General features: G+C 41.0%; 1 protein-coding gene across 2 annotated transcripts; it reads right to left on the bottom strand.

Moving 5' to 3' along the window:
- Nucleotides 1-1113: 1113 nt before the first annotated feature.
- Nucleotides 1114-23701, bottom strand: cunh21orf91 (chromosome unknown C21orf91 homolog). 2 transcript variants are annotated; one of them, XM_071541636.1, is made up of 5 exons: nt 23614-23701; nt 20660-20793; nt 8133-8633; nt 6085-6147; nt 1114-5100 (listed from the first exon to the last, which is right to left on the bottom strand). In XM_071541636.1, exons 2-5 carry the CDS (start codon nt 20784-20786, stop codon nt 4931-4933), a joined length of 861 nt encoding a protein of 286 aa, XP_071397737.1. In that variant the 5' UTR covers nt 20787-20793; nt 23614-23701; the 3' UTR covers nt 1114-4930. The 2 variants fall into 2 exon arrangements, with proteins under 2 accessions (XP_071397737.1, XP_071397738.1); XM_071541637.1 differs by having other exon boundaries at nt 20660-20790; nt 23614-23678.
- Nucleotides 23702-24232: the final 531 nt, after the last annotated feature.

Genomic DNA, 24232 nt, shown 5'->3' with positions numbered 1-24232 from the left:
GTCACCAGAAAAGTCTTTTCAGTTTATTTTGTGTTGTTTTGTTTGTTAAAGATCGGATTTTCATGTCATTCATTAATGTAATTCTGTAATTTCTTACCATATGCTAATGTTGGGTAAATTGTGAGCACCAAAAGAGCAGTGAAGACACCTTCCAAACAATCATTTAGTGCCCCCTTCCAAACACTGTTGCCCCACCACTGACTTTAAGTACTGATTTATTGAAGATATTTTTTCACATACATTTATTGTCTGAATTGTCTTTTCAATAAAGAAGCGAGACCTTTATATTGCCCTTTGTGATGATATTCATTGGTCTTTCGCTCTGGTTGTGGAATTGCGCTTTGTCTTTGAATTGATTAGGAATTCAGTCTTTCTTTGTATTGTTGACTAGAACAAGCACTTGCAGAATATAAATTCAACAACGCCATGTCGCTATATTATACCATGAACATTTAGACTCATTTTTGTAGTCACGTTGTTAATATTCATGTTTATCCCTGAATATTTAATAGACCCTTGTGAGGTTTACCCAAAATACACAGCGGGCATATTTCCCGGATCCATAATAAGCATTGGGAACATTTGTGGTTGCTTTTATAGTGTATTAGTTATTTTCTCCGCAAGAGGGCAGCCAACCTCCATCTACCACCCAATGCAAGCCGCACACTCAAAATTATGATGCACTCAAATGATGTAGGCTACATTACATCCATTAATCCCAAAAGTCAATGCTTGGATCATACTCACATTAAATGAGTTGAACCTATGCACTTTCCCCATGTCTGCTCTCTTTAGTAGGATTGCGTGTAATGTTGGCAATCATTGTGAATTGCTCTGGATAAGAGCATCAGTAAAAATCCTAAATTGACTGTAAATATAAATGTTTGTGTATATGGCCAGCGTTGCATGGTTAACTGTTTCCGGCTGAATGTCACAGTAAAACGAACTGCATAATCTGAATAGTGTGATCAGATAAAGGACCCACACCCACAACACACATCCACACACACACCACTGATTAGCTCTGACTTAAAAACGTTTTAAATGAATATCCATGCATAATATATATTACTAGTGGCCACAATGGGGAAGATACCAGCATATTAGAATATGTATTAAAAATAATTTCATTTTATTGAAATACTTTAGAAAAAATACAAACTGTTACTTAAGCACAAATCACACAGGCTGTAAGCTCCATGAACACACGAGATAAATACAATGTAAAACGTCACACAACACAAATGCAGCCTCATGTATCATTACAAAACAGGTGTATGAAGAGTCAAGTCTAAAGGAGGAGTGAAAGTGTAACAGGTATGCTGACATTTCCAATAAAACAGAATGGGGTCTGCCGTAGACCAACCAAAACAACCAAACAACTAAAAACAGGCAGCTTGAAATTTCTGCTGAGCAGAGGCATTGGCCCAGACATGTTTCCACAGTAAACACACAGCATTCAGACACAAATTTCAAATAAAAAACATACAACTGAAGACTGAAGAACTGAAAATTTGCACAAAGAACCAGAAATCTGAATAATAAAACACTCAAGCACACCGAATACACATTTATCCAAACAAAACCAAGGTAAAAGTTTAAAATGGAGCTAAAACCTTTCCTTTAAACCCTAAAGGGTTCAAATACATTTAATCTCTTATAAAGAGAGAGCAAAAGAGATACACTGACAACGCTGAGTTTTTCAAAACATCAATCTGAGTATAACCCAGGGTTTCCCCCAACCTATTACACTTGGGTAGCTCACTGACCACCTTGGAGAAAAACTGAAATACCCAATATTATTTTAGATATTTTCCACTTATAAGGCTTTCTGATTTATTTCAAAGTGTCTCTTTCTTGCATAGGGTTCCTGAATATTCAAATAAACATTTATTTTCCTTCCAAAGGTTGTTGGATGCTTTGAGTCTACAACCCACCATCTCTTCCTGACACTCACCCAACTGGCCATGTTACCAACAGAGCCTTCCAAAAAAACCAGGGAAATCCTGATTTCCTGCCTTATAAATTGTATAAATTTGCAGGGCTTATGATAGGACCCTCTCAAGTTCACTGTTTACCATTCACCAACAGGCTGAACTGTGGATTTACCCTAGAGGTCAACCTTCAGCTAGTATCTCAGCCACCAGAGGGGGGACAGGGCAATTTCACAAACTAACCAGCCACAGGCTAAAACACTGACTGTTCATTGTGACTGTTCATGAACTTTGTCTCTTTTTGTTCAAAAACCAGTGGCCTCAACAGGCATAGTAGACAAAACTATCCTGTTATGTTCCCATGTGTATTGCTGTGACATCAACTTAGCTCTCACAGATCAATAAAGGAGAGAAGGCAAAGTAAACACTGAAACTGAACTGAAAAGAAAATTTTAAAAGATGAATAATTCAATTGACCCACTAGGTACTCAAAACAATTAAAATGAGAACAAATCATTTGCACACCATCAGCTTAAGTGAGTCAAATTGTATGGCTCATTATTAAGAACACTGAACAAAACAGGAGTAAATCACTGAGCCACATTAAATCAGTTTGGTATTGCATCTTAATTGCGTTTATGAAATGCAAGTAGGCCAAATGCTTGTAGGCCATGTGTGAGGCTTTCTCCTCTTTGAACAAATGAAGCCTTTGGTTTGGTGGCTGGATCACAACACCAACAGTTCAACCTCTCCTCCGCTGATATCGCTGATTCAATGTATAACCATAGATATGACTTGTGCTTGACAGCTATACAACAGACGACAAATAGCTTTGTACTCAATATCAAGTAGATTTGGACCAGCAATAGCAGTTGTGGTACACAGTTCTATGAATTGAAAAAGAAACATTAAAATTAGAATGAAACCCATGTTTAACAAGTAGAAATAAAAACAGGAAATAAAAATACTGCTTTAAGTGGCAGGTGGGAGTATTAACAGGATATTTCGACTTAAAAAGGGAAGATCCCCTGCATTTTTTATTCTGTGTATATCACTGCCACTTGACAAAAGTTAAAATAAAATCTTTTTTGCAGTTTTTTCTTTAAAAGCGAAATGTTTTGGCAAGTTAGCCACTTTGCAACTGCTGTAGCAAAGTTGTCTCTGTAGTGCTTGGAAACGTACAGCTTACCAACCAGTTGATACATAATATTAGTTCATGGGCCCTCCCAAAATGAATTCATTACTCCTATAAAACAAACACCTGCTTTGCTATCGCTATCTTGTTATAATTAAGATACTCATTGATGTTTTTCATACACTGATTTATCTTTGTTGCAGTAGTGCTTCAGAGTACTCTTGGGTTTAATCATATATTCATCCGTTCTTTCCCTAGACTAGATTTGTTCTTATTTGGATATGTTTTTATAATAAAAATCAACATTTCTCATGTTTTCTCATTTTGCATGTTTCAGTGTGAGAGCTAGAGGATCAAATTATGGTATCAGGGCTGAATGCTAATATTTTTGAGGACCACTGTTTTCAGGAACTATCATGTGGAATTTGGGCGTTTTGAAGGCAACTCGAAACTCATTTATTTAGGCCATTATATATGATATATTGCCTGTGTGGCTGACAGAAAAAAACTCACACCTTACTTGTGCATTAATTTAGAGCAGTAATCAAACACTTCTGCTGGCAGTGCTTGGTTACATGAATATAATGGACAGCTTCCAGTCAATCTGCATCAAGTATTCACCCAAGTCATGGTATAAAATACTGTAACTTGCTCCTCATTTGGCTAACTAGTTACCACAGCAACAACAGAACCATCTGACCAAATATGCAGGAGTACAGAGCAGTGCCAATAACCACATTTGAAATGATCAAAAAAAGTCAAAACACTTGTCAAATTAAGCTATACAAAATGAAATTGAATGTGAAATTCTCGCCAGCAAAAATAAATAAAACGAAATAAAATGAACAGCAACCATTAACAGAAATACGTAGACAAGATCTTGTTCAGTATGTATAAGGTAAATCTGAATAGGTATTCTTCAAGGATACCATTGTCTGCATAGAGGTAACATGTCCCATAAGAACACTTCCTCATCTTGTAACCAGAGGATCCAAGGACATTGTCTATTGCCTTTCTCAGGGGCCCTCATCAAATACAAAAGAGACACGACAAAGCAATTAAGTTCCACAACTATGGGATCAGTACTGGGCCTGAAGTCTTTAACTCCACTTGCCCCTGGCATTAACATGCGTCCCGGGTGACTGGACTGTGTTTCGATAGTCCTAAATCAAATGAAATCCAGGTGTAAATGTACCCAAGACACACTGGATCCGATCAGCCATCTCCGGAGGTGGTCAGAGACCTATTTGGCCCCATAACAACAAAGTGTAAATGCAATGCATCTCCAGTACACATATACTTCCGGAAGTGACAGTAACATAGTTGTCAAAATGGATTGTCAGGATACTGGTGATTGGGAAACTAGCAAGACAAGGTGTTTGCTGTCCGTTTTGAAGGACATAAATATTATGAGAGGGAGTGACATGCGTTTTGGCAAGGGAAAGAAGTGTACGATTTGAATGCGTATACCAGAGATGCGTGTTAATGCTGGGTGTAAAGGGGGCTTTTATCTTGGACCTGCTGAACCGTTTTGATTTAAACATCAAAGCAGTGGAACAGAAAGAAAGCATGACTAGCATCCTAGAATTCAGGTCACATGCCAGACCAGCCATTTGTTTAAAACCGCAAACCATCACTAATCCTTGTATCATCACTCCAACCAGGAGAGGGGAGGCCATGTCAGCCCCACCCATACCCCTGCTCTAGTGCAAAGCTAAACACCACATGTCACCGTCCTGTCTGGAAAGTCATCCAGTATACATAAAGGCATGTTCCAGCCTGGCTGAAGCCGGCGCGGTGAGGTGGAGGGCAGGACAGATTCAGAAGCCGCCCCCTCCTCCCTCCCCTCTCTTTAGTAGCCTCACTCCACCGGGCTGCTGCTGCTGGCCTTGACCCCGGCCCTGCTGATGTGCAGCCAGGGCAGCTTGGCACAGTTCTTGAAGAGCTGCTCGATGGCGATGTGACGCACGTGCAGCTCTGACGCCAACGAGTCTTTCTCCTGCACTGCCACGGTCAGATCCTCGAACACCTCTGTGGAGAGAGAGAGAGAGAGAGAGAGAGAGAGAGAGAGAGAGAGAGAGAGAGAGAGAGAAAGGAGGAATCAGTGCTTCCATTCACATGCAAGGTCATCTCATGCACAGATGCAACAAATGGGTGAAAACAAACAAAGGAGAAAGAAAATCAATAAAACTGATTAGTGAGAGAGCAGAGAGCATAGACAACACGACAGAAATCGCATCATCTCAAAGACACAAAAAACAAAAAAATCACACACAAGACAACTTCAGTCAAGGACAGTGTGATGCAGCAAGGCAACACTCATTTAAACAAGTTTATGGACAAGCAAATGTTTCCAAAATAACAAATAGACCTTAAAATCTTGGTTCTACCTGAATAATTTATGAAGAGCTATAACCTACCCATCTGCTCTGAGTAACAATATTATAGCTAAGTGGAACCAGCTGTTCCAAGAGGGTGAGGTAGAAGTCGCTAAGGTGGAAATTGCTAAAAATTGATTAAAGTTGCTTCTGTGTTTGACACAACATTTCTGTTGCTTGAGTTGAGATGCTTGTAGTTTGGCCATTGCTGTGTGTAGCAAACAGTAGCCTTAACTGAAGAAGAATGGAGTGAACAAACAGGCAGGGTATGCATGAGCCAGCACCACACAGTGCCCAATTCAATGCAGTTGGTCACATGGGAGGAGCTAATGTGTTGACTAGACTAGCCTTCCAGTCTGTATTAGTCCCTGCTATATAGAGTCTCATTTAGTGAATCTCCGAGCCCAAACTCAGACTGGTCCACTATGAGCTAAAACACTCTTTACTACCATACCCTTTTGCTGTAGGCACCAAGAATCTCTGATAATTAGAGATAGGAATTACTGAACATGATGAAAAACAACGTGCATTATAAAATATTCATGACTCAGACTGTTGAACTCAAAGAAACGTCAGGACTTCCTCATTTTGCTACATTAGATAACTTCACACAGAATGCCAGTTAAAATGTTCTTACTTTGAATCTGCATCAGTAGCTGGCCATTCAGCTGATGGAGCTCATCCACACTCATTTTAACCACTGAAAGAAAAAAACAAGACAGTTCTAATGAGAGAATGTGAGAGGCACATAAAACTTGAAGACCTTATTAGATCCTACCAAAAATATGAGCTAAAAAACAACTTTGTTCACTTGGTCATTTCTCAAAGTTGGTAACCTGGCAAAGTTCACATGCTGGCAAGCAGTTTCTGTGTATTTGAACAATTTTCAGCAGCAATTTCATGTCCAAGTTCTTTTTAACTGCATACAGGAATATTTTGAGTAGTATTATCTTAGAGAGTGTGTTGGCTTATGGAGCCGGTGCAGGGAAGCTCTGAGCTGTTTGGTAGCAGAAAAAAGTGCCATGTTGATTCACTGCACCTGCTACTTAACTAGCAACTTGGAGGGTAATGGAGCCATTGTAAAACATTATAAAATGGTTGACAAATTCATCTAACACCTACAAATGTCACCATAACATTTTCAGAGCAGCTAGTGTTTGAGGTTGACGATCCATGAGCAAATATAGAGACATGCACACTAATAAGTGAGAATCTTGTACCTGTGAAATGACTGTCATCTTTCATTTAAAAGAATAGGACTTGAAATACAGGCATGAAAGCCTTAAAGGCCCCCTCAAGCTCCCACAGGATCCACAGACATAAGCAGCCTTGGTAGAGTGACGAGACATGAGAAAGCCAAGGACAAGTTTTGAGGTAAGAAGAAACGTAACTTTCCTCTGGACAGTGAATGGCAAGGAGGAGGAGGGAGAGGCAAAGTAAGAATGTAGGGGGATAGTGCAGAATATCTCCTGGCCTTGCATCACTGCTTTGTCTGCCACGTTTAATGACTGAGAGCTCAGAGGTAATAGGAATCTTTGGATAGCAGAGATCACATTTAACCAGATAAGACAGGACAGCAGACTTGGGTCAAATAGTATTTGCAAATATCTTTTCTTGTTTTGCAGCATTCAGAAAGTGTAGCCTGCTTCACCCTCTTTGTCTGCAGGTAGTTACAGTGATATTAACACTATTATCATGTGCTACTACAGAAACTTATTTGAAACCTTTACCGTTGTAGAGGGACATATGTTTAGTTTGCAATGGAATTACACATTGCCACAGGTGGTTCTGAAATGGCCCAGTTCCTTGCCTGGAACAGCACCAAGTTTTTATTTTCTTTGCACAGCTGTTTACATCGCTGTGTGTGGGTAGACTGTCCCAGTAGTACAAAGGCCTACACAGGTTACATTAGCAGTCAGCTTTATTCATTTTTCTTTATTAAATTTTTGAAGAAATCAAACACTATGTTTACATTGTTTTAGTGTATGTAACATTGCAGCAATGCATTATTAATAAACACCATGGCCAATGGGAAAGTATTATTTTGACATTTTTACTATTAACAACAAATTAGATTCCATGTAGGATGTTATCAGGTCATTAAAAGGATCCATTAGAATGTACATCTTTCTCTCTACCACTTAATGTTAATTTAAGCCTGCCTACTAGATTCTTCTTGCAACCAGTGTCAAGGATGAAGCAGAACTAAAATGGAACTGTTTGCATTATACTGAATCGCAATGCATCGTATCGCATTGCAACATATCGCATCAAACAGGGCTGAATTTAATCATATTGAATCGCTGGCTGCTTACAATTTTATCGAATCGTCTCAGAAGGAGAGACACAAACTCCAAAACAAAATACCTTTCTGTGAATGACAACGTGCCTACCCAAAAACTGTACTAAAAGACAAACCCCATCCAGGCACTTCAGGTTGACTAAAACAAACTTTGAGAAGTATTTCAAATAATTATTTGACCCAAGTCTGCAGAGCAAAGGAGAGAAGCAAAGCAGTGAAGCATTTCATTTCTCACGTCACCTTGCCTCCTACACGCTCTTTCCTTCAAAAGATCAAACCTTCCATTCAATGTCACTCCACAGAGATACGTTCTGACACAAACTCTGAAGTGCTTATTCAAAGAAAATGCAGTTGCTTTTGGTAGAGAATTTAATTGTGCTCACACTCGTCTCTGCTGCGGCCCTGGTGTCTGTGCTGCGTCTGGTCTCCCCCAGACGACTGACTCCTGTGGTGTAGACCCCTCCTGCCGTCACCGGCCCAAACGTTGCCTTGTGACTCCTGCAGCAGCCCCAGCTCCTCGGCCGTGTGGCACTCCAACATCCCCATGGTGTAATCGGGCAGCCCTGTTGCGTTGCCCGTGTCCCACCGGGGCGTGTATCGGGGCACCTGGGCATCTGACTGGGGCAGCAGCTTGCGGTCACTCTGCTGGCTGTAGCAGAGGAGCTTGGCCCCCCGTCGGCTGGGGCCGTCGGAGGCGTCCTTGTTCTGGGCATACTGGATAATGCGGCTCAGTTTCTGGCTGAGGGCCAGCTTCATGCCCTCGTAGGCACTGCGGGAGACCTTGGAGCGTGACAGCTTCTGGTTGGCAATGAGGTGGTATTTCTCAAAGCAGTCTCTGTGGCCGCGCAGGGACTTTGAGTGCAACAGGGTCGCAGAGGAAACACCTGCATCCACAGAGACACAAAGCAATGAGTCAAACAAGTCTACAAGTCTACAGCCACACAAACAAAATCTGAAAGTAACATCCATTATAAGGATGGGTGAAAATACAGTGAACTGAAAGATCCAGGATGCTCATCTAGAAGGACACAAAACAGTTGGTGAGAAATGCAGCAGTGACCTATTGAACTTGCCACAGAGAATAAAATAGACCAGTATGAAAGCAAGCTAAAACTGTCAGATTGACCTATTGCGATCTCTCTGTGAAAGCTGCTTAGTGTGCAGTGGATTAGCCACTAGAGCACAGAGAGCAGGGAGGGATAGTAGATTAACCCAAACTCAATGCACACACAACAGGCATGTTCTGAAAATTTCATTAAGCAGCAGAGGGGAGGAAGGTGCACAGAGTGCTCTCTGTCCACATGCAGCAGTATTTTCTTTACACTGCTTTATCAATTTATCAGTACACCCCTCCAAACAACTAGAAAAATGCAAAAAATCATCATGTGGCCTTACTGCTCAGCCCACCGAAATAATATAACAAATACAGTTCAATTGTCTATGCGTCATGATATAAATATCCAAATCCAAAACACCTATTGGAACTGATCCTGGCATGAATCCAGGAGTAGCCTGGGTCTCAGATAGTGCAGAAATGGTTAGTCGATTAGTCAATCGTCAGAAAATTAATCGATTATAAATTTGATAATCAATTCAAATCAAATCTTTTTAGTCAATTATCAAATAAAAATACCAAACATTTGCTGGTTACAGTGCCAGAAACACTATGATTTGCTTGCTTTTCTCTATTTCATATTAGAAAATTAAGTTATATTAATACTTTGGAGGGTTTTTGGGCTGCTGGTCAGACTAAGTAAGCAATTTTAAGACAGTACTTTGGGCTCTGTCAACTTGTTATGGGCATTTGCCATAATTTTTGACATTTTATAGACTAAATGATTAATCGGTTAATTGAAAAAATAATCGTAAGATTAATCGATAATAGCGGCTCAGTATTACAGGAAACACTGAGTTGGAGTATGTGGGCAGTTGTGTTATGTGTAATAATTAGGGATACATTCGTAAGAACTGCCTCCCTGAGGAGGAGAATTAACACTTCCTGAATCCCGTCAAAACAGGTCACTCTAACCAATTTAGCATGCAGAGAGGAAATTAAGGGATAGTTACATGGACCAAAGATAAAATAACCTTGGAGCAAACTGGGTCAGAATGAGTTTTATTATTGTGAAGGCTCAATAAACACTGGAAGTGAAGGTGAAGAGGAATGAGAGTGAAAAGAGAGTGTGTGCCAGAGATAGAGGCTCAAATGAGTTTGAGAGTGTGTTTGCACAAGCTTTTGTCTGATGGCCTTCTTCCCATGGCCTACATTTCTTAGCAGGCAGACCCACATGCTGGAACCTGAGGTGAGGAGATTAGTCATTGTCCTCCACACAGACTTACAAGACTGATGAACTCAGTTAGCAAGGTTTACCTCATACCTCTCTTAGTCCTCTGCCAGAAGACTGACTAGCAGAAGAAACCACAGGCCATGACTAGGGCTCTAACAATTACCACATGACCACAATAACTGGTTAGTGCACCAAAGTTGGACACTTTGTCAATACCTGATAATGTTTGAGGGTCTGCTGAGGCTCTTTTAACTTGCACTGACACACTTTGGTTGCTGTTCTCTGGCTTTGGGATGGAGCAGCCTATTCTACAGTATACAGAATTATTTGACAACCTTTGGCAGTCCAATAATAATGGGAAATACTACATTCAATTATTTGTTACAGTTTGGAAGATTCCATACTGATACAGATTTACCATTGACACTAAATGTGCATGTGTGAGAAACTGTCACAAGTTTATTTTTAGACTTCATTATAAGCTGATAAATATAACCAATATGTTACCTGATGAGGCTTTTTCTTCCCATTTCACATTAATGCCAAGGCCAATAGGAAGGGTTACTTGTCTAAAGTGAACCCCCGACCATCGCCACCACTCACACACAGTAGCTAACTGGAAAACATTGGGTTCTTTAATAATGTAGCCTCAAGATACTGATGTGTTGAGAAACATCTATCAGCTGACTTGGTTGTGCTATACAACTCACTCACACACTCGCGGTTTCCTCAAGAAATGACAAATCATACAGTAGATGTAATGTGGGTCAATTCACTGCAACAGAATCGTGCCACAACTAGCCTTTGCCTCTGCAGTCATGTCTGGATTAAGAGCTCAATTCATTACAACTGGTTCTGATAAAAAAGGACCTATCAGGATGGGAGTTTTGTAAGTTGAAAGGTGGCAGAGCAAAACCTGTTATGATAATGCTAGCAAAATGTGTTGCATTGGTAACTAATTACAGTGATTAAGCAGGTAGTAATAAAAACAAAGAAGTTATTAATTCTGCATGTCCACCAACATCACAATACATGCTGAAATAGCTGGAAAGACATATTTTTGGACTTGCTACTATGCTATTCTGTGACAAACAGAAAAAATGTTTGCACACGCCACATAAATACTGTGCACATGGATGTGTAGATATTGTATACACATAACCTTGGAAAGTGCTGGCTTCTCATTATCATTATTTCATAAAAACATTGAACTTTTCGTCAAAGAGCACTTAATTTCAAACAGGTTTACAAAGCAACAGCAGTAGCCATGACCAAGTGCCTCCAAGCATCACTTTAGCACTACTTGCTAAAAATGGGCGCCTGGTGGAGACATGACCTAAGAGATGTTGGCTGAAATATTAGGCCACTTTTCTCAAGGGCAGAATGAGCTATTAAAACACAGAATGTTAAGACAAAGAATGACGTTTTTATCAGTTTTGAGTGCCAATTTCTAGTAAGGGTAATTTTTGTGATACCTTTGTCCTGTGTCATCTCCTTGCAGAACTTTTGAGAGCTTGCTGAATGGCTACAGCTAAAAGGATCAGAGTTAATAGCCCACATCTAATGTTGGAAAGTCAACATTAATGGATCTTATTTGCTTCAGTACACACAGAGACAGTTTTAGACCATGACTCCATCTGTGTGGGAGAATCTATTCTTAGCTTTTTAGTGTGTGTGTTCTGACCCTGGGTGCCTAGTAAGACAGACTGCTTTACAATGGATTAGTCATGTGAGGGAACCACACTACTAAAGGTATGCTAGTCTTATATTTGTTTATGTGTGTGTGTGTGTGGGTGTGCACGGACAGCACATCCTATGAACCTGCACACCCCCCATTAAGAACTTCAGGAGCTTTCCACCTACCCAACAGCCATGTTATAAGCCGATCAGGCTCAGCTCTTGGACTACCACAAAAACAAACTGACTACCACTAGCCCAGCGGACAAATCATGGGCCCACAACCAGGGCAGTGCACCACCAGCCAAAGACCTCACTCCAGCTAAGCAGCTTAGCACTACTGTCTTTCACAGTCATACACATAAACAGAGGCACACACACACTTACACTACTCAGTAGAGCTGAATCAACATTGTTCAGAATCAGCAGTGACAGCAAGGGACATTAAGCAGCATGACGCTGATGAGCAACAGGCCTGTTTTCCCCATTCTTTTGTGTCTGAGTGAAGGTTAGCCTGCCGTTCAATGAAACAACTAACAAAGACAAAGCAAAGCCTCCTCACTGTGAAACAGTTTGCTGACGTCAGATCACTGAATAGCGCAGTGTTTATCCAAAGTCTGTATCAGGACCTGAAGGTGGGTCATGGCTGAAGTTGGAACTGAGCCTTCAAGTCTGAAGTCTCAAGGATGAACTGGTATCAATAATTAAGAACCATTTCTGGTGGACTGAAATCCTTCACAAGTTGTAAGAAAACACTTTACACTAGTAGGTTTGTAATCTAAAAACAGGGTTAGTTTGTTAGATCTGCATGCAATAGCCCACAAAATCACAACTTTTGGGTCACAAGAACAATTTGTCTGAAAATTTGGATCCACAGAGAGAAAAGTTTGAAAACTAGTGAAGCAGAGTTTCAGTGAAATCTTTTAACTGGTACATAAAGGAAGAATGACGGCTGTTATGTTGGATAAGTCTTGGCGGCAAAGTAACTAAGGGAAAGCTCCCAACAGGATGCAAGACTAATCCTCTGGCTGAGGAGAGACGGCATCCCTCAGTTTGATCTAATCCTGCTCTCTTATTTAGCATGCACAGTTTTGCCAGAGAATAACTCTGACTCTCACTCTGCAGACTTGGCCTTGTGCTTGCTGTCATGGAAACGGTAATCTTATCATGTCGCCTTATCTGCTCTGACGCTGTCTTTTCATGGCTCTGACCATCACAACATGTTCTGCTCTCTTCCGTTCATCTTCTGATCTGAAGACAAAAATGAGTGGCCGTCTACCACAGGTAGCCTAGAGTGTCAGAGGATCAACGCACATCTGTATCATATCACAAGCTAAGAGGAATTGCCTAAAGTTGCAATACTTGCAACTGGGTACGTGGCTCCTATCCATATTTGCAGAGCAACATCTGTGTCTTTTTAATGATTATTCCATACAGTGTAAATTCCATGAGAAAAATTTGCAAGTCTAATGTTAAAATGTTACTTTTTTGTTGACACGTTTATTTGAATGTCCAAGGTCTTGTTTTGGCTAGCTACAACTTGAACCTCATACAATGAAAAAAGAAAATGTTACTTCAGTGATTAGGCTATTCCCTCATTTGCATTTACATTGCTTATTATTACATTACAATGCAAAGAACCAATTGACACGTTTCTGTGTGCAATTCAGCAGACTTCTGTTTTTGCGCTCAACTGTTTGTGTGTGTACTAGGCAAGGACACTCGATCCTTGACACACTTCCACTGGAGCTGGGGGTTGAGAGCTGGTACCAGGGACAAGTAGGACAGAGGTCATGGGGGGGTAAGGTGTCCAAATAGAGCTTCTTGGCACAGCTTACTGCAACGGGTTGTCAACAGCTGCACAGCCCAACTTGGACACGGAGACAGAGCTCACGTGAACAACAGTGTTGCTGTCACACTACCTGTTCTCTACTGCAAACAGTGTGAATCAAGGTACAAAACTAGGCTCCACATGAATTTGTTTCTGTCCACTAGCACTCACTGTGTGAGGGTTAATCCCCCTGGATCCTCCTTGCCCAATGTTGTGTCCATCTGACTTCTTGGTCAGAGCTCTCATCAAAGTCAGATTTTTTGTGGCGTCAAATAGGTGGAGTTAGATGAGACATCAGCTGGTATCAGATTTTCATGGTACGATAATGACGTCCAAAAAGATTCTGGTAAATGGTTTTATGTGTCAAACTTTGGCCACGAAACATCCCAACATTTTTCGATTAGTAGCATTGACTGATCGGTACATAAAAAGTAGGGGTGCAATGATTATCTGACAGGTGAATTGTGTGTCACAGTAAAATGTGCAACTGGTCAGAAAATTAATTTATTTGAATAATGCTGAATCGGCTGGATAATACTGATTACAACATGATTTAGTTATTTATTTATTTTTATTGATTAGCAGTCCTAACCAGAGTCAAAATAAGAACACCATTAACAGTAATCTCTGCATTGCTATTCATGGCTGTGAATCAAATCAAATTGTATCAAATAGCAGCAAAGCTGAATGTCATCATATTAAATGCTGACCTGCTTGAAAATATCTTTCCTGTATTGAATTGCTTACTATGTATCGAGATTCACATCAAATCAGTCTAAGGAGGGGGTGCCTGGTGGCTCACCGAGTAGGGCGCGTACCATAAGGCTCAGTCCTTCCCGCAGCGACCTGGGTTCGAATCCGGCCTGCGGTCCTTTGCTGCATGTCCTCCCCTCACTCTCTCTCCCATACCCTCCTGTCTCTCTCTCACTGTAACTGCCTAATAAAATGAATAAATAAAAAAAATAAATCTTAAAAAAAAAAAAAAAATCAGTCTAAGGAGGAGAGATTTAGACTACATCCTTAATAAAAAGCATCAAAATTTGATCCCGAACGCTTACGTGGCATATGTCCTGTACAGCTTCAGATAGCTGTGGTTGAATGCACACTGGTACTAAATGTTGAATGTGTCTACTCTCTTTCACATGTCATCCACTGTACCTTGAACTGATATAGCCTATGTCATGCCAAAACCAATTCTTGTACATTCATTGTGCTTTGCAAATAAAGTGATTCTGATAGCGGGTCCATTGAGGCACTCATAATCCTGATTTAAAGCTAGTTTTTCCACCTTCAGAGGCTATGTACATGTAGTCAGTGACACTTATCTTTCTCCACGTGGAGCAATGTGGACCCGCTGAAGGCATTTTGGTGAGCAAATGTTATTCCAGAGTTAGCAAGTTAGCAAGCCTGTCTCATGATGGCAAACAATGTAGGACACCATGTACCAGAGTTCCAGAATGAGGAAATTATGCATAAGCTTTGTCAGTATGAGAATCAGCAAAAATAGAAGACCTACATATCCCATCTTCAGATTCACCAGTTCTTTGGTCATTTACTGGATTTACCTTTCTGTCCACTGCTGGAAATGAACAAACATCCTGTTTTTGCCAGCAAGTCATTTCACTGAAATTAATTCCAGTAACACATCAAACCAGGAGCAAAAACATGCTGAATCATATCTCAGAAATTTTGAAATGCATTCTGTCCACAGCAGGTGTTAGAAATTAGTAATTAGTACCAAACCAACATTGATTAAACAGGTAGGCTATGCGGAACAAAGTAACATGAGAACTGTTGGAAAAATTGTGTCAAAGTATTGCCAGTTTACCACGGCCTTTATCACTCCCATGGTGGGGTGTTCTACAGAGTAGACGCTATGAAACCTTCTAAATCAATACTCTAACAGAGATGGATGGTTTTCTTTTGCCGTTGCTGCTGTCTGACATTACCCTCCTGCATGCACATCATTCCGATGTGGTAACAGACTCCAAAAATGTTCTCAATGGTGGTGTAAACAATAAACTAAAATTCCATTTATAAAGGTAGTATTTGTGGACAATGGCCAGACATTACATTTAATGGTTTAGACAATGTAAAGAGGTTAGTGAATAATGCAGTTTGGCACCACAGTAAACTGGGCTAAAAAAGCCAACTATTCCTGCTATGTATACAATAAAAAATAAATCCCATAAGACACTACACATTGACTGGGCTAATTTAGGCTATAAACTTTGAAAACGGGCCTCTTCATCCAAACCAATGATAAATTAACATTGAAAGCAGCCCATTACTCCTAGCCACCAAAAACCTCACAGTACTAAATTAGAGGGCTCAGCTATACACTCCTACAGCAGAGTCAGCAAATTTTTGGACTATAACTGTGTTCAAACATACAGCTACCACAGGCAGCAACATAATCAGCCCTCTCTATACACCCCGAGGTGAAGAGTTCACCCACAATGAACGGGCCATTTTTAAGAGCTTGCGACAATAGCCCCTGTGGAGCAGCAACCAGAATCAGCATCAGGTCCATCATTCCACTGCATTGTGCCTCTAGCTGTAGGAATTTTCTGTTTTTTCACTCTTAGCCGCTTGTGATCCAAACCCAGCTGGTAACATCACCAAGCCTCAGCAAAAATTCCATCTGCATTATGGGGATGAAGAAAGGGTGCTGGGGTTTAGCTGAACCTGGCAGCTCAGCAGACATCTAGTTTTGAGAGTGAGCCAAGGAGACCAAAAGACCAACACGAGAAATCGTCTGTGGCACGGGGAGGCTGGAGGTTACAGTGCTCAGGTCATAGTGGCAGATCGCTCAGGTGTTTACACAGCACAGCTTGTCACATCCAATGAGACCAGTTCATTAAAAGAAGCCCTGCCTGCTCTGAATGAAGCCATGTTCAGCAAATAGGTTCAAATACCAAAGCTCCATTGCAGTTTTCCTTGGACAGAAATGACAAACTGGAGTTGATACAAAAACAATCAAGCAACATTTTACTGTGGTAGCCTATAAAATATCAGACTAAATACTATGGTACCCAGTAGGGTAACAATGCAATGTAATATGGTACAGTTACATATAGTAGACAGTAAACTTCTTGCACACTTCTTGTACTTGTTTTTGATTATTTTTGGCAGTTCGAGTCCTAAGGTGAGCACACAATGGCAATCTCTACACTACCTACCCTCTGCTCTGATTGGTTCGTGCTTCACAAGTTGAAGCCAGCTGAACTTCAATTTGTAGCTGTGCAAGTGTTAGGCTACATGTTACTTGTTGCTGTTTGTAGCTTTGTGCTGCGGGCTTCTATTGAAAAGTAATGACTTCCTGTTGCTTTGTAGCCCGTAATCTGAACGTACCATTACAGTCTGCCTAGTTCTAACCAGACTCTCTGACCTCCTGATAGCGTCAGGAGGTCTAGCTCTATAGGGGCTAGGTATCACAATACTATGAGCAGTCAAGTATGTTAAAACCATACTAATGAATATGAAAAATATTACTATTGCTTTGGTTTGAAATGGCCACATCCCTCCCACAGAAAATACCATACAGTAACTTGAGTCTGGCTGTACTGGGGGCTGATTGCGTTTTGTTGAGGGACTGCAGTAGGTCCCATGCTGTCTTCTGAACTGTGTTGACGCTCAAGGCTCTGTAGCCATGTGTATTAGGCAGCTCAGATGGTGCGCACAGAAAGAAAAGGTTTGAAGTAAGAAACGCCCAGTTTGGCAAGAGGTTGAGCGGTATATAAATAGCCACAATTTATGGTAGGTAGCCTCTGATGGACCCAGCGACAGGCAACAAAGTTCTCCACAGGAAACAAACACTTTGAGCTACAACAAAGACTGTACTTCCTGAACATTCATCCGAACTGTGCTACTCAAAACCACTTCTACAGACAGACTTGACGGCCACTTCTGCGCCTACTGTGTGGGCTTAAGCCTTAGTGGGCTGTTAATTTTTCCAATTGATCCACAGTAAACAACCCAGAGCCCCGTCAACGTCAGCCTCTTGTTCAAAGCTGATATATAATCTACTGGACTCTGGAGTGAAGAAAAAGTCTTTTGATATTAGTGGATCTTGTTAGTGATTGCATCAGTGTATACTGTCTTGCTTCACCTGTGAATACTGTGTGGGTCGGCGGCTGACACGTAAACAAACAAGTCTGAACATCCCCAGTTCATGTAAAACTGCAGGGCTAGGGGAGGTTGTGGGTGGAAACGAAATTTGCTTACGTATACACTGTAAATTCATATGGGCCTGTTCTCAACGGCTACATTGCAAAACTGTTGCAGTGTGTAATTACTGCAGAGAGCATCAGAGCACCAACATTAACATGTTCAAAATTATTTTTAATGTTATACAAAAAAATACAAGTCACATGATGAACACTCAGAATCACCATTTTATATTTTTCTGCCTGTCACGGACACTACATTTTTTTCATTTGCCCTTGCAGGCACCACAGTTGTTATCAATGTAATGAATGAGACCACATATATAAAAGGGAAATACTTTATTTTTTCATTTAAATCAGGGCCATAACAGCCTGTTTCCCTGCAATTAGTCAGCAAATTTGATTTGATTCACAGTACTTTCAGGAGTTTGTAAACAAATTAGAATTAATTTAATCAAGTCGGTGATTTGTAAGGTGCACCAGGCTGTAATTTTGAGTTTCAAAAACTAATTTCCCTGTGATGTTTTTTTTCAAATTCAGTTTATTGAGAAAGTAGCTAGTACACAGTGCCTTTGCTTATGAAACAACCATGGATTTCATGTAGCCTAGCTATACTCTCCTGGTTCTGAACAAGTGAGTGTACAAAAAGCAAGTGGAGTTCTATGGCTCCTTATAAATATTCAAAGCAGCATAGAGCAACAAAACAATGAATATTCAGCAGCAGTAATTCACCCTTGAGATAGCATGATATGGCTTTGGACACAGAGGCGCTGGGAGGGTGTGTGTGTGTGTGTGTGTGTGTGTGTGTGTGTGTGTGTGTGTGTGTGTAATGGGGGATTGGGGGCATTTCTCCCATTCTTATTTCTTTGTACACTCTGCATGGGCAGTCAGCAGGCTTTTGTTCCCTTCTTTTCTCCTCTAATGAGGGATGGCACAGGATGAGTGATCTGTGGGCATTAAGTCTACATGATCAGTCAGTGGGCACACAGCCTGGCCTTGGTTTCCAATCAGCAGCGCCTGAAGTAGCCACATTCAGCTTGGCTAGCTTCCCTCCAACCAATGTAGTACTCGGCTGCATCAGCAGCACGTGCTCGTCTGCAATCCCCCCCAGGCCCGACGGTTACATAATGGCCACTTCATTGCCACACACAGGCTACATCAAAATCTGTACCCCGAAAAGCACACAATGGTAACAATAGCCTACAGTACAAAATGTCCTCATGCTCCGACAGTACCAGGGGTACCACAATTTTTTCCAAATGATCATTAGTTGTGGAGATGCACTTACATAACTGTCCCCCAGATTGGCTATTGCCTACCTGAACACAGATTGTGGTTAATGTTGCACAGCATCCTGGGTGAAAACACTGTAAGTGGAGCTACGACCCCACAGCTGAGCCAGAGGAGCAATCCTTACCTCTGAGTAATGTCACTAGATAAAATCAGCTTATTTGCAAAAATGTCAGGTTATCCCTTTTAAGACATCAAGAGTCAATTTTGACCACTACTCATGAATTTGGTGCCAGTGACTAAAGGAAGAAAAATGGAACCTTTTGATTATTTTCCCCCAAAATTATTAATAATTTGCTAGCAAGCACTCATTAACACAGTCTCACTCCTAGTCAGTACTACTCTTAACAATGCTCTTTATGGGACTGTGGTTCAAATAACCCTTTCAACAATAAAAAAAAGAACAGAACAATCAATCAATATTCCCTGACTCAGTTTCCTTATTCCGTAACAGAGTAGACCTATAAATCTTTGATGCATATGAACTTCCTCCTCCCTGCCAACAGAATGATATACCCTTCTGAGAACCATTTAGTCAGCTATATGAAGCTGCTTCACAAGCCATACACACTCCTATTGTGCGGAGATAAACACACTTCTCTCCATCACAAAAAAGAGCTCTTGTGGATCTATGAGACAAATGCTGAAAGAGAGGCATATCTAATCCCTTCTGAGCTGCCACTCTTGTTCAAATAGGCCGCTCATTAATTAAGAGTGGAAAAAACGAACACTTCAAACACAGGCTCTTGTGTTAGAGCGGCACATCAAACGGGAGAAGGCTCAGTGGTCTGCTTTGGTGAGGAGGTTAGTCCTCCAGGCCCATTACCCTGCACAGAGATATTACACACTGTGCCTGGAGAGGATAGAAGTGGAGTTTGTGAAAGGCGATGAAAAACAATCTCTCCAATGAGACATCAACCTATCTGAAACGTTCTGAGGCTGTATTAGAGCTCACACCTGGTGAAAATACATATTCACAGAGATGGATAACATTAGGCCACTAATTTGTAATAACCTGCCCAGGGACTACAGATGAAAATTAGCTCATTAGCTAACGCACATTTACATTGATGTGGAAACTGAAATGTTGATTAATGTGCACTGTCCCTGGTAAATAAATAAATAAAATAAAATAAATAAAAATGGAACTGGTGATGGAAGAGGAATATCCAGGTGTCTCTGGAAAAGTGGCACTGTGAAGGATTCATTGTGTGTTGTAACAGCTGGACACTGCTTACATATTGCATCAGGTAATACCAGTGCTGATCTATCCACATCACAGACTGATTCTAGCCGAATGGAAGCTAGCCAATGAGACTGCTGAGACAGAGAAGGGATTCAGACTTGAAATTCTAGACAGACTTTTCTGACTGCATATCACGTCCCTGCACACATAAGGCAGGGAAACCTTTAGTGTGGGAAACATCAATACTGGCATAAAAACATAATATAGCGGTTTGAAGCGAAGAGGTCGCGGTATGGTTGAAAAAGGACCCTTGAGGAGCTACGGTTAAGACTACAACTACTTTGAAACATTCCCCAGCACGAATGTATCGGCAGCATGTGAAGAGCCCGTTTGGTTCTCAACATCACTTTGTTTGCTCTTAATTGCTATGAGCAAACAAGCCACGGAGGCACACAATCCTGTTTCTTACCTTCAATGCTGAGTTCAAAGCAGACATGGCAGAAGGATAAGGTCCCTGTATCCGTCTCTAGCTTGCAGACACTGCAGATGTTGTCATCATTCAGGTCAATGTTCACGAACTGCTCCTCTTCATCCATAGTACTTCTAGGGAAAAACAAACAGTGACAGAGGGCACATGGCTAGACATGAGGAGCTTGTACAACCTCCAAACTCTGTTTCGGCAATTAGGCCACACGTAAGTAACTCATGAACAGTGAGAGAAAATATTCAAAGGTTATTTTTGTTTCGTCACATATGGTAAAAGATCCCTGTTCCTTTTTAATCACATTTCTATTCAGTGATATTCAATATAAATTGCCACACAATTTGACAGAAAATAAAAGACTCAGGTTTTTGTTGTGATGTGCCATTGATCCCTGAAGGAGAAATTAAATTAATTTTTGTTTCCCCACCCTCCACAGGAAGGTCAAAGCACAGTGTCACCTCCAGAGCAGCACCTCTAGAGCTGGTAGGGATTTAGCGCTCTATTTGGCATTTGGGCATAGCAACTGATTTTTGGTAATTTTGTGTGCAGCCCACCTGCAGCGCAGTAGGAAACTGGGTTGGATTATGAGCAATACATTATCAGTAGGCATGGTGGGCCTGGTTTCAATCATGACCAATCAAATCACCTCTTTCCTTCCCTGTAAATGCAGTGTGCTACAGTACACTGACAATTTGGTGGTTGCAGAGAACAGCCCGGAGTGGATCAACCACAAAAGCTCCTCCCAAGAGGAAACTCATGTCCTTGTACAGGAGGTGCAGAATTGCCACAAGCGATTCTGGTCTCTGGTCCTAGGAGAACCGTTGCCCAATGTAGGAAATGGTTCAATGACATTATGTGATGAGCCAAACAGAACCGCAGGGACAGTGTGTCCCACTCCGCGTGATGGTGCATACCAACAGGTCTATGTTGGATGACAATCATTCACACCACAGCCACATATGTATATAGTTAGAACAAAAAATTGTGTATCTTATTTTTTCCTGCTTGAGGGAAATATATCAAAGTCACATTGGCCAACATATCATTCACAAAAAGGGTGGGGAAACTTTTGAATAGGACCTCTTCATGGGCGCACTGCTTGGTAAAGCCATGAAAACAGCATAGAACTCGTCTGTGCTATGTGCCTCTGACCTGGTCTGAGCTGGTGAGCATCACAAGCGCAAATTCCAGTCATCATTGACACCAAAATCGCACTGTACCATTTGATCCTTACTGACACACACCCTGCGCCTCTCCCCCAACTTCAGCAAAGTCAAGTTCAAGTCTCTCATCACTACGCCACCCTGCTGCCGGGTCCCTTGGCAGTACAAACGATCGCCAACTTAATGATGCCATTCCTACTCTGCAACAACAGTTAGGCTAAGCCACATTTCTTTGGGTATCCAAACATTCCCTGTGATGTCTTAAAATAGCAGTTATCTCTCTGGTAAAAGACAGCATTTTCCAGGCTGGGACTCACATTTACAATTGCTAAATATGTTGACTCCAGCTTATATAAGGTCACCGTTCCGGAATTTCACAAACACAGATTAATTTCACTACGTTGTGAAAAGAATAATTACAGCTGTGGCCATCTCTGTTCTGAGTTAAACTACCAATCCAAACACAGCAGAACCTTGCTAATATGAACTCCTTTGGAAAGGATGTCATTCCAAGTAAACAAGTTTAGATGACTGAAATACCAGACCAAAATATATTCAAAACATGCGACATGAAAGGAATGGAAACATATCCTGAATGTACTGTACAGTCTGTTTTGCGATTTTTAATTGCATTTATCAAACTGGGGCCTCTTGCAAGTCTGAGGTTTGCCTTTAAGTTTCAAGTTGGTCTATTCCACTGATCACATTAACAAGTGCCTTTATGCAGGGTTTTTTTGTTGTTGTTTTTGTTTTTTAAATCCTGGCATTGCAGCTGGGAGATGAGAAAGTTATTCCCACCCTGATGTATGACATAAAATTAGACAGTGAATGAGTTTGGCTATAATTATTCCACATGACATCCATGTGTAATTGGATTAGAGTCATTACTGTAAACAGATATTTAGAAGGTAATCGTTAACTCATTTCCATGGTGCCTGCAGGTTTCAGCAAGTCTACTTTAAGACTTTTCATGCCAAGTAGCCTAGAATAAATTCAAGAACAGTTTTGCCACACAATGAAATGAAGTGAGGAAAAAAAGAGGCCTATCAAAATATGGTTCAGTGCAACTGGGTTGATGTGAAGACTTTCATTCCAAACTGAGATAACATTTGAAAAAACGGACACCTTCTCTTGTAACATGCAACCTGACATAGATCTACATGTAAAAGCATGTTATGGGTTACTATTATGTTTTTGAGAAAGGCCTGTATTGACTGATGAAAATATGGCGTTTTGGAATGAAACCCATCAGATCATATCTCATTAGAGAAGCAGGAAACTGAAACTACGACATTTTTAAGACTTCTGATACGGTATTTAAGCCTAAATGCTATATATGTATGTATTTAAGACGTTTCAATGCATTGAATGTAGAAAACTCAAGAAACCCTAATAGTTTTTCGGGACCTGTAGACACTCGACAGCAGCTTAGAGACAGCTGGTAACACTAACGTTACTCACAGGCTTCGGGTTGCGTTTGAAGTTTTCACTCCGTTTTATCCACAGATGTAACTTAGGCCGGTCCATAATACCTAATATGTTCACTACGGCGTTTCCCTTTTAGGTCGTTTGGTTAAGCAGTAATAGCCTGAGTGTCTACATACATACCGTTAAACAAACGCTTGCTAACATGAAGTTAAGCTAGCACAAGGCACATCCTTTAAGCGCTGGTCTGGCTGATTCGTGACCGCTATTCGGCGTTGTTAAATACCTATCCAGCGAAACTCGAGTGTCACCAACATTTCAGTGGGTTATTTCAGTGTAACTCACGGTTACCTTGAAAACTTGGTTATCCTCAGACAAGTATTTTGGTTTCTTTACCGACACCTCTGTTCTTCTTCGCTCCGGTAAGCACACAAACATCAGTAACGCAGCACGTCACGGCAAATACACAGAAGCTACAGGAGCCCCTTCCCCCTCTTAGCGGAACGACCCACTAGTTTATTAGAGGGGTGCACCGACAAATCAATAGTTTGGACATTAAATACTCTGCCCCTAGAAAAAGAGAACGAGTATTGGATATAAATACTAGGCATACAAATATACATGAATATATAATATTTGTATATATTCGATTAAACCACCCGTTTCTGACAGTCATAGCTATACCTGGACCCCTACGGTTTTCAGCTGCTGGGTCTTTTCAACGTCATCAAAACATTTCCATATGAGAAGAGGGGGCACAACAAGCCAGTTTTTATTATAAATCCCTATGCTTGAAATAGTGATAGACAGTGAATGAGTTTGGTGAATATTAAATGCTCTAACTGTTTTAATGAGGACAGGCCTTCATCACAGATGACTCCTCGATCACCACCATCTTGTCCATATTGTCTTTCACTTGAAGCCACACGTGGGGAATTCCCGCGACGGGTAGAGGACCCGAGACTGGGTA

This window comes from Centroberyx affinis, unplaced genomic scaffold (genome assembly GCF_046629955.1).
Source record: "Centroberyx affinis isolate AG114_WGS23_722 - 3 ecotype Tasmania unplaced genomic scaffold, CSIRO-AGI_Caff_v1 ptg003916l_1, whole genome shotgun sequence".
NCBI classification, from domain to species: domain Eukaryota; kingdom Metazoa; phylum Chordata; class Actinopteri; order Beryciformes; family Berycidae; genus Centroberyx; species Centroberyx affinis.
The sequence above is the reverse complement of the archived record's forward strand: the minus strand, read 5'-3'. Positions and strand labels throughout refer to the sequence as shown.

What these genes read in the sequence shown, in the direction of transcription:
- cunh21orf91 (XM_071541636.1), bottom strand. Translation starts at nt 20,786, where the DNA reads ATGGATGAAGAGGAGCAGTTCGTGAACATTGACCTGAATGATGACAAC. An exon ending in GGGCCGCAGCAGAGACGAGT is followed by an intron (nt 6,148 to 8,132) that starts GTGAGCACAATT and finishes TTTTTCTTTCAG; the next exon opens with TGGTTAAAATGAGTGTGGAT. An exon ending in GCTACTGATGCAGATTCAAA is followed by an intron (nt 5,101 to 6,084) that starts GTAAGAACATTT and finishes CTCTCTCCACAG; the next exon opens with AGGTGTTCGAGGATCTGACC.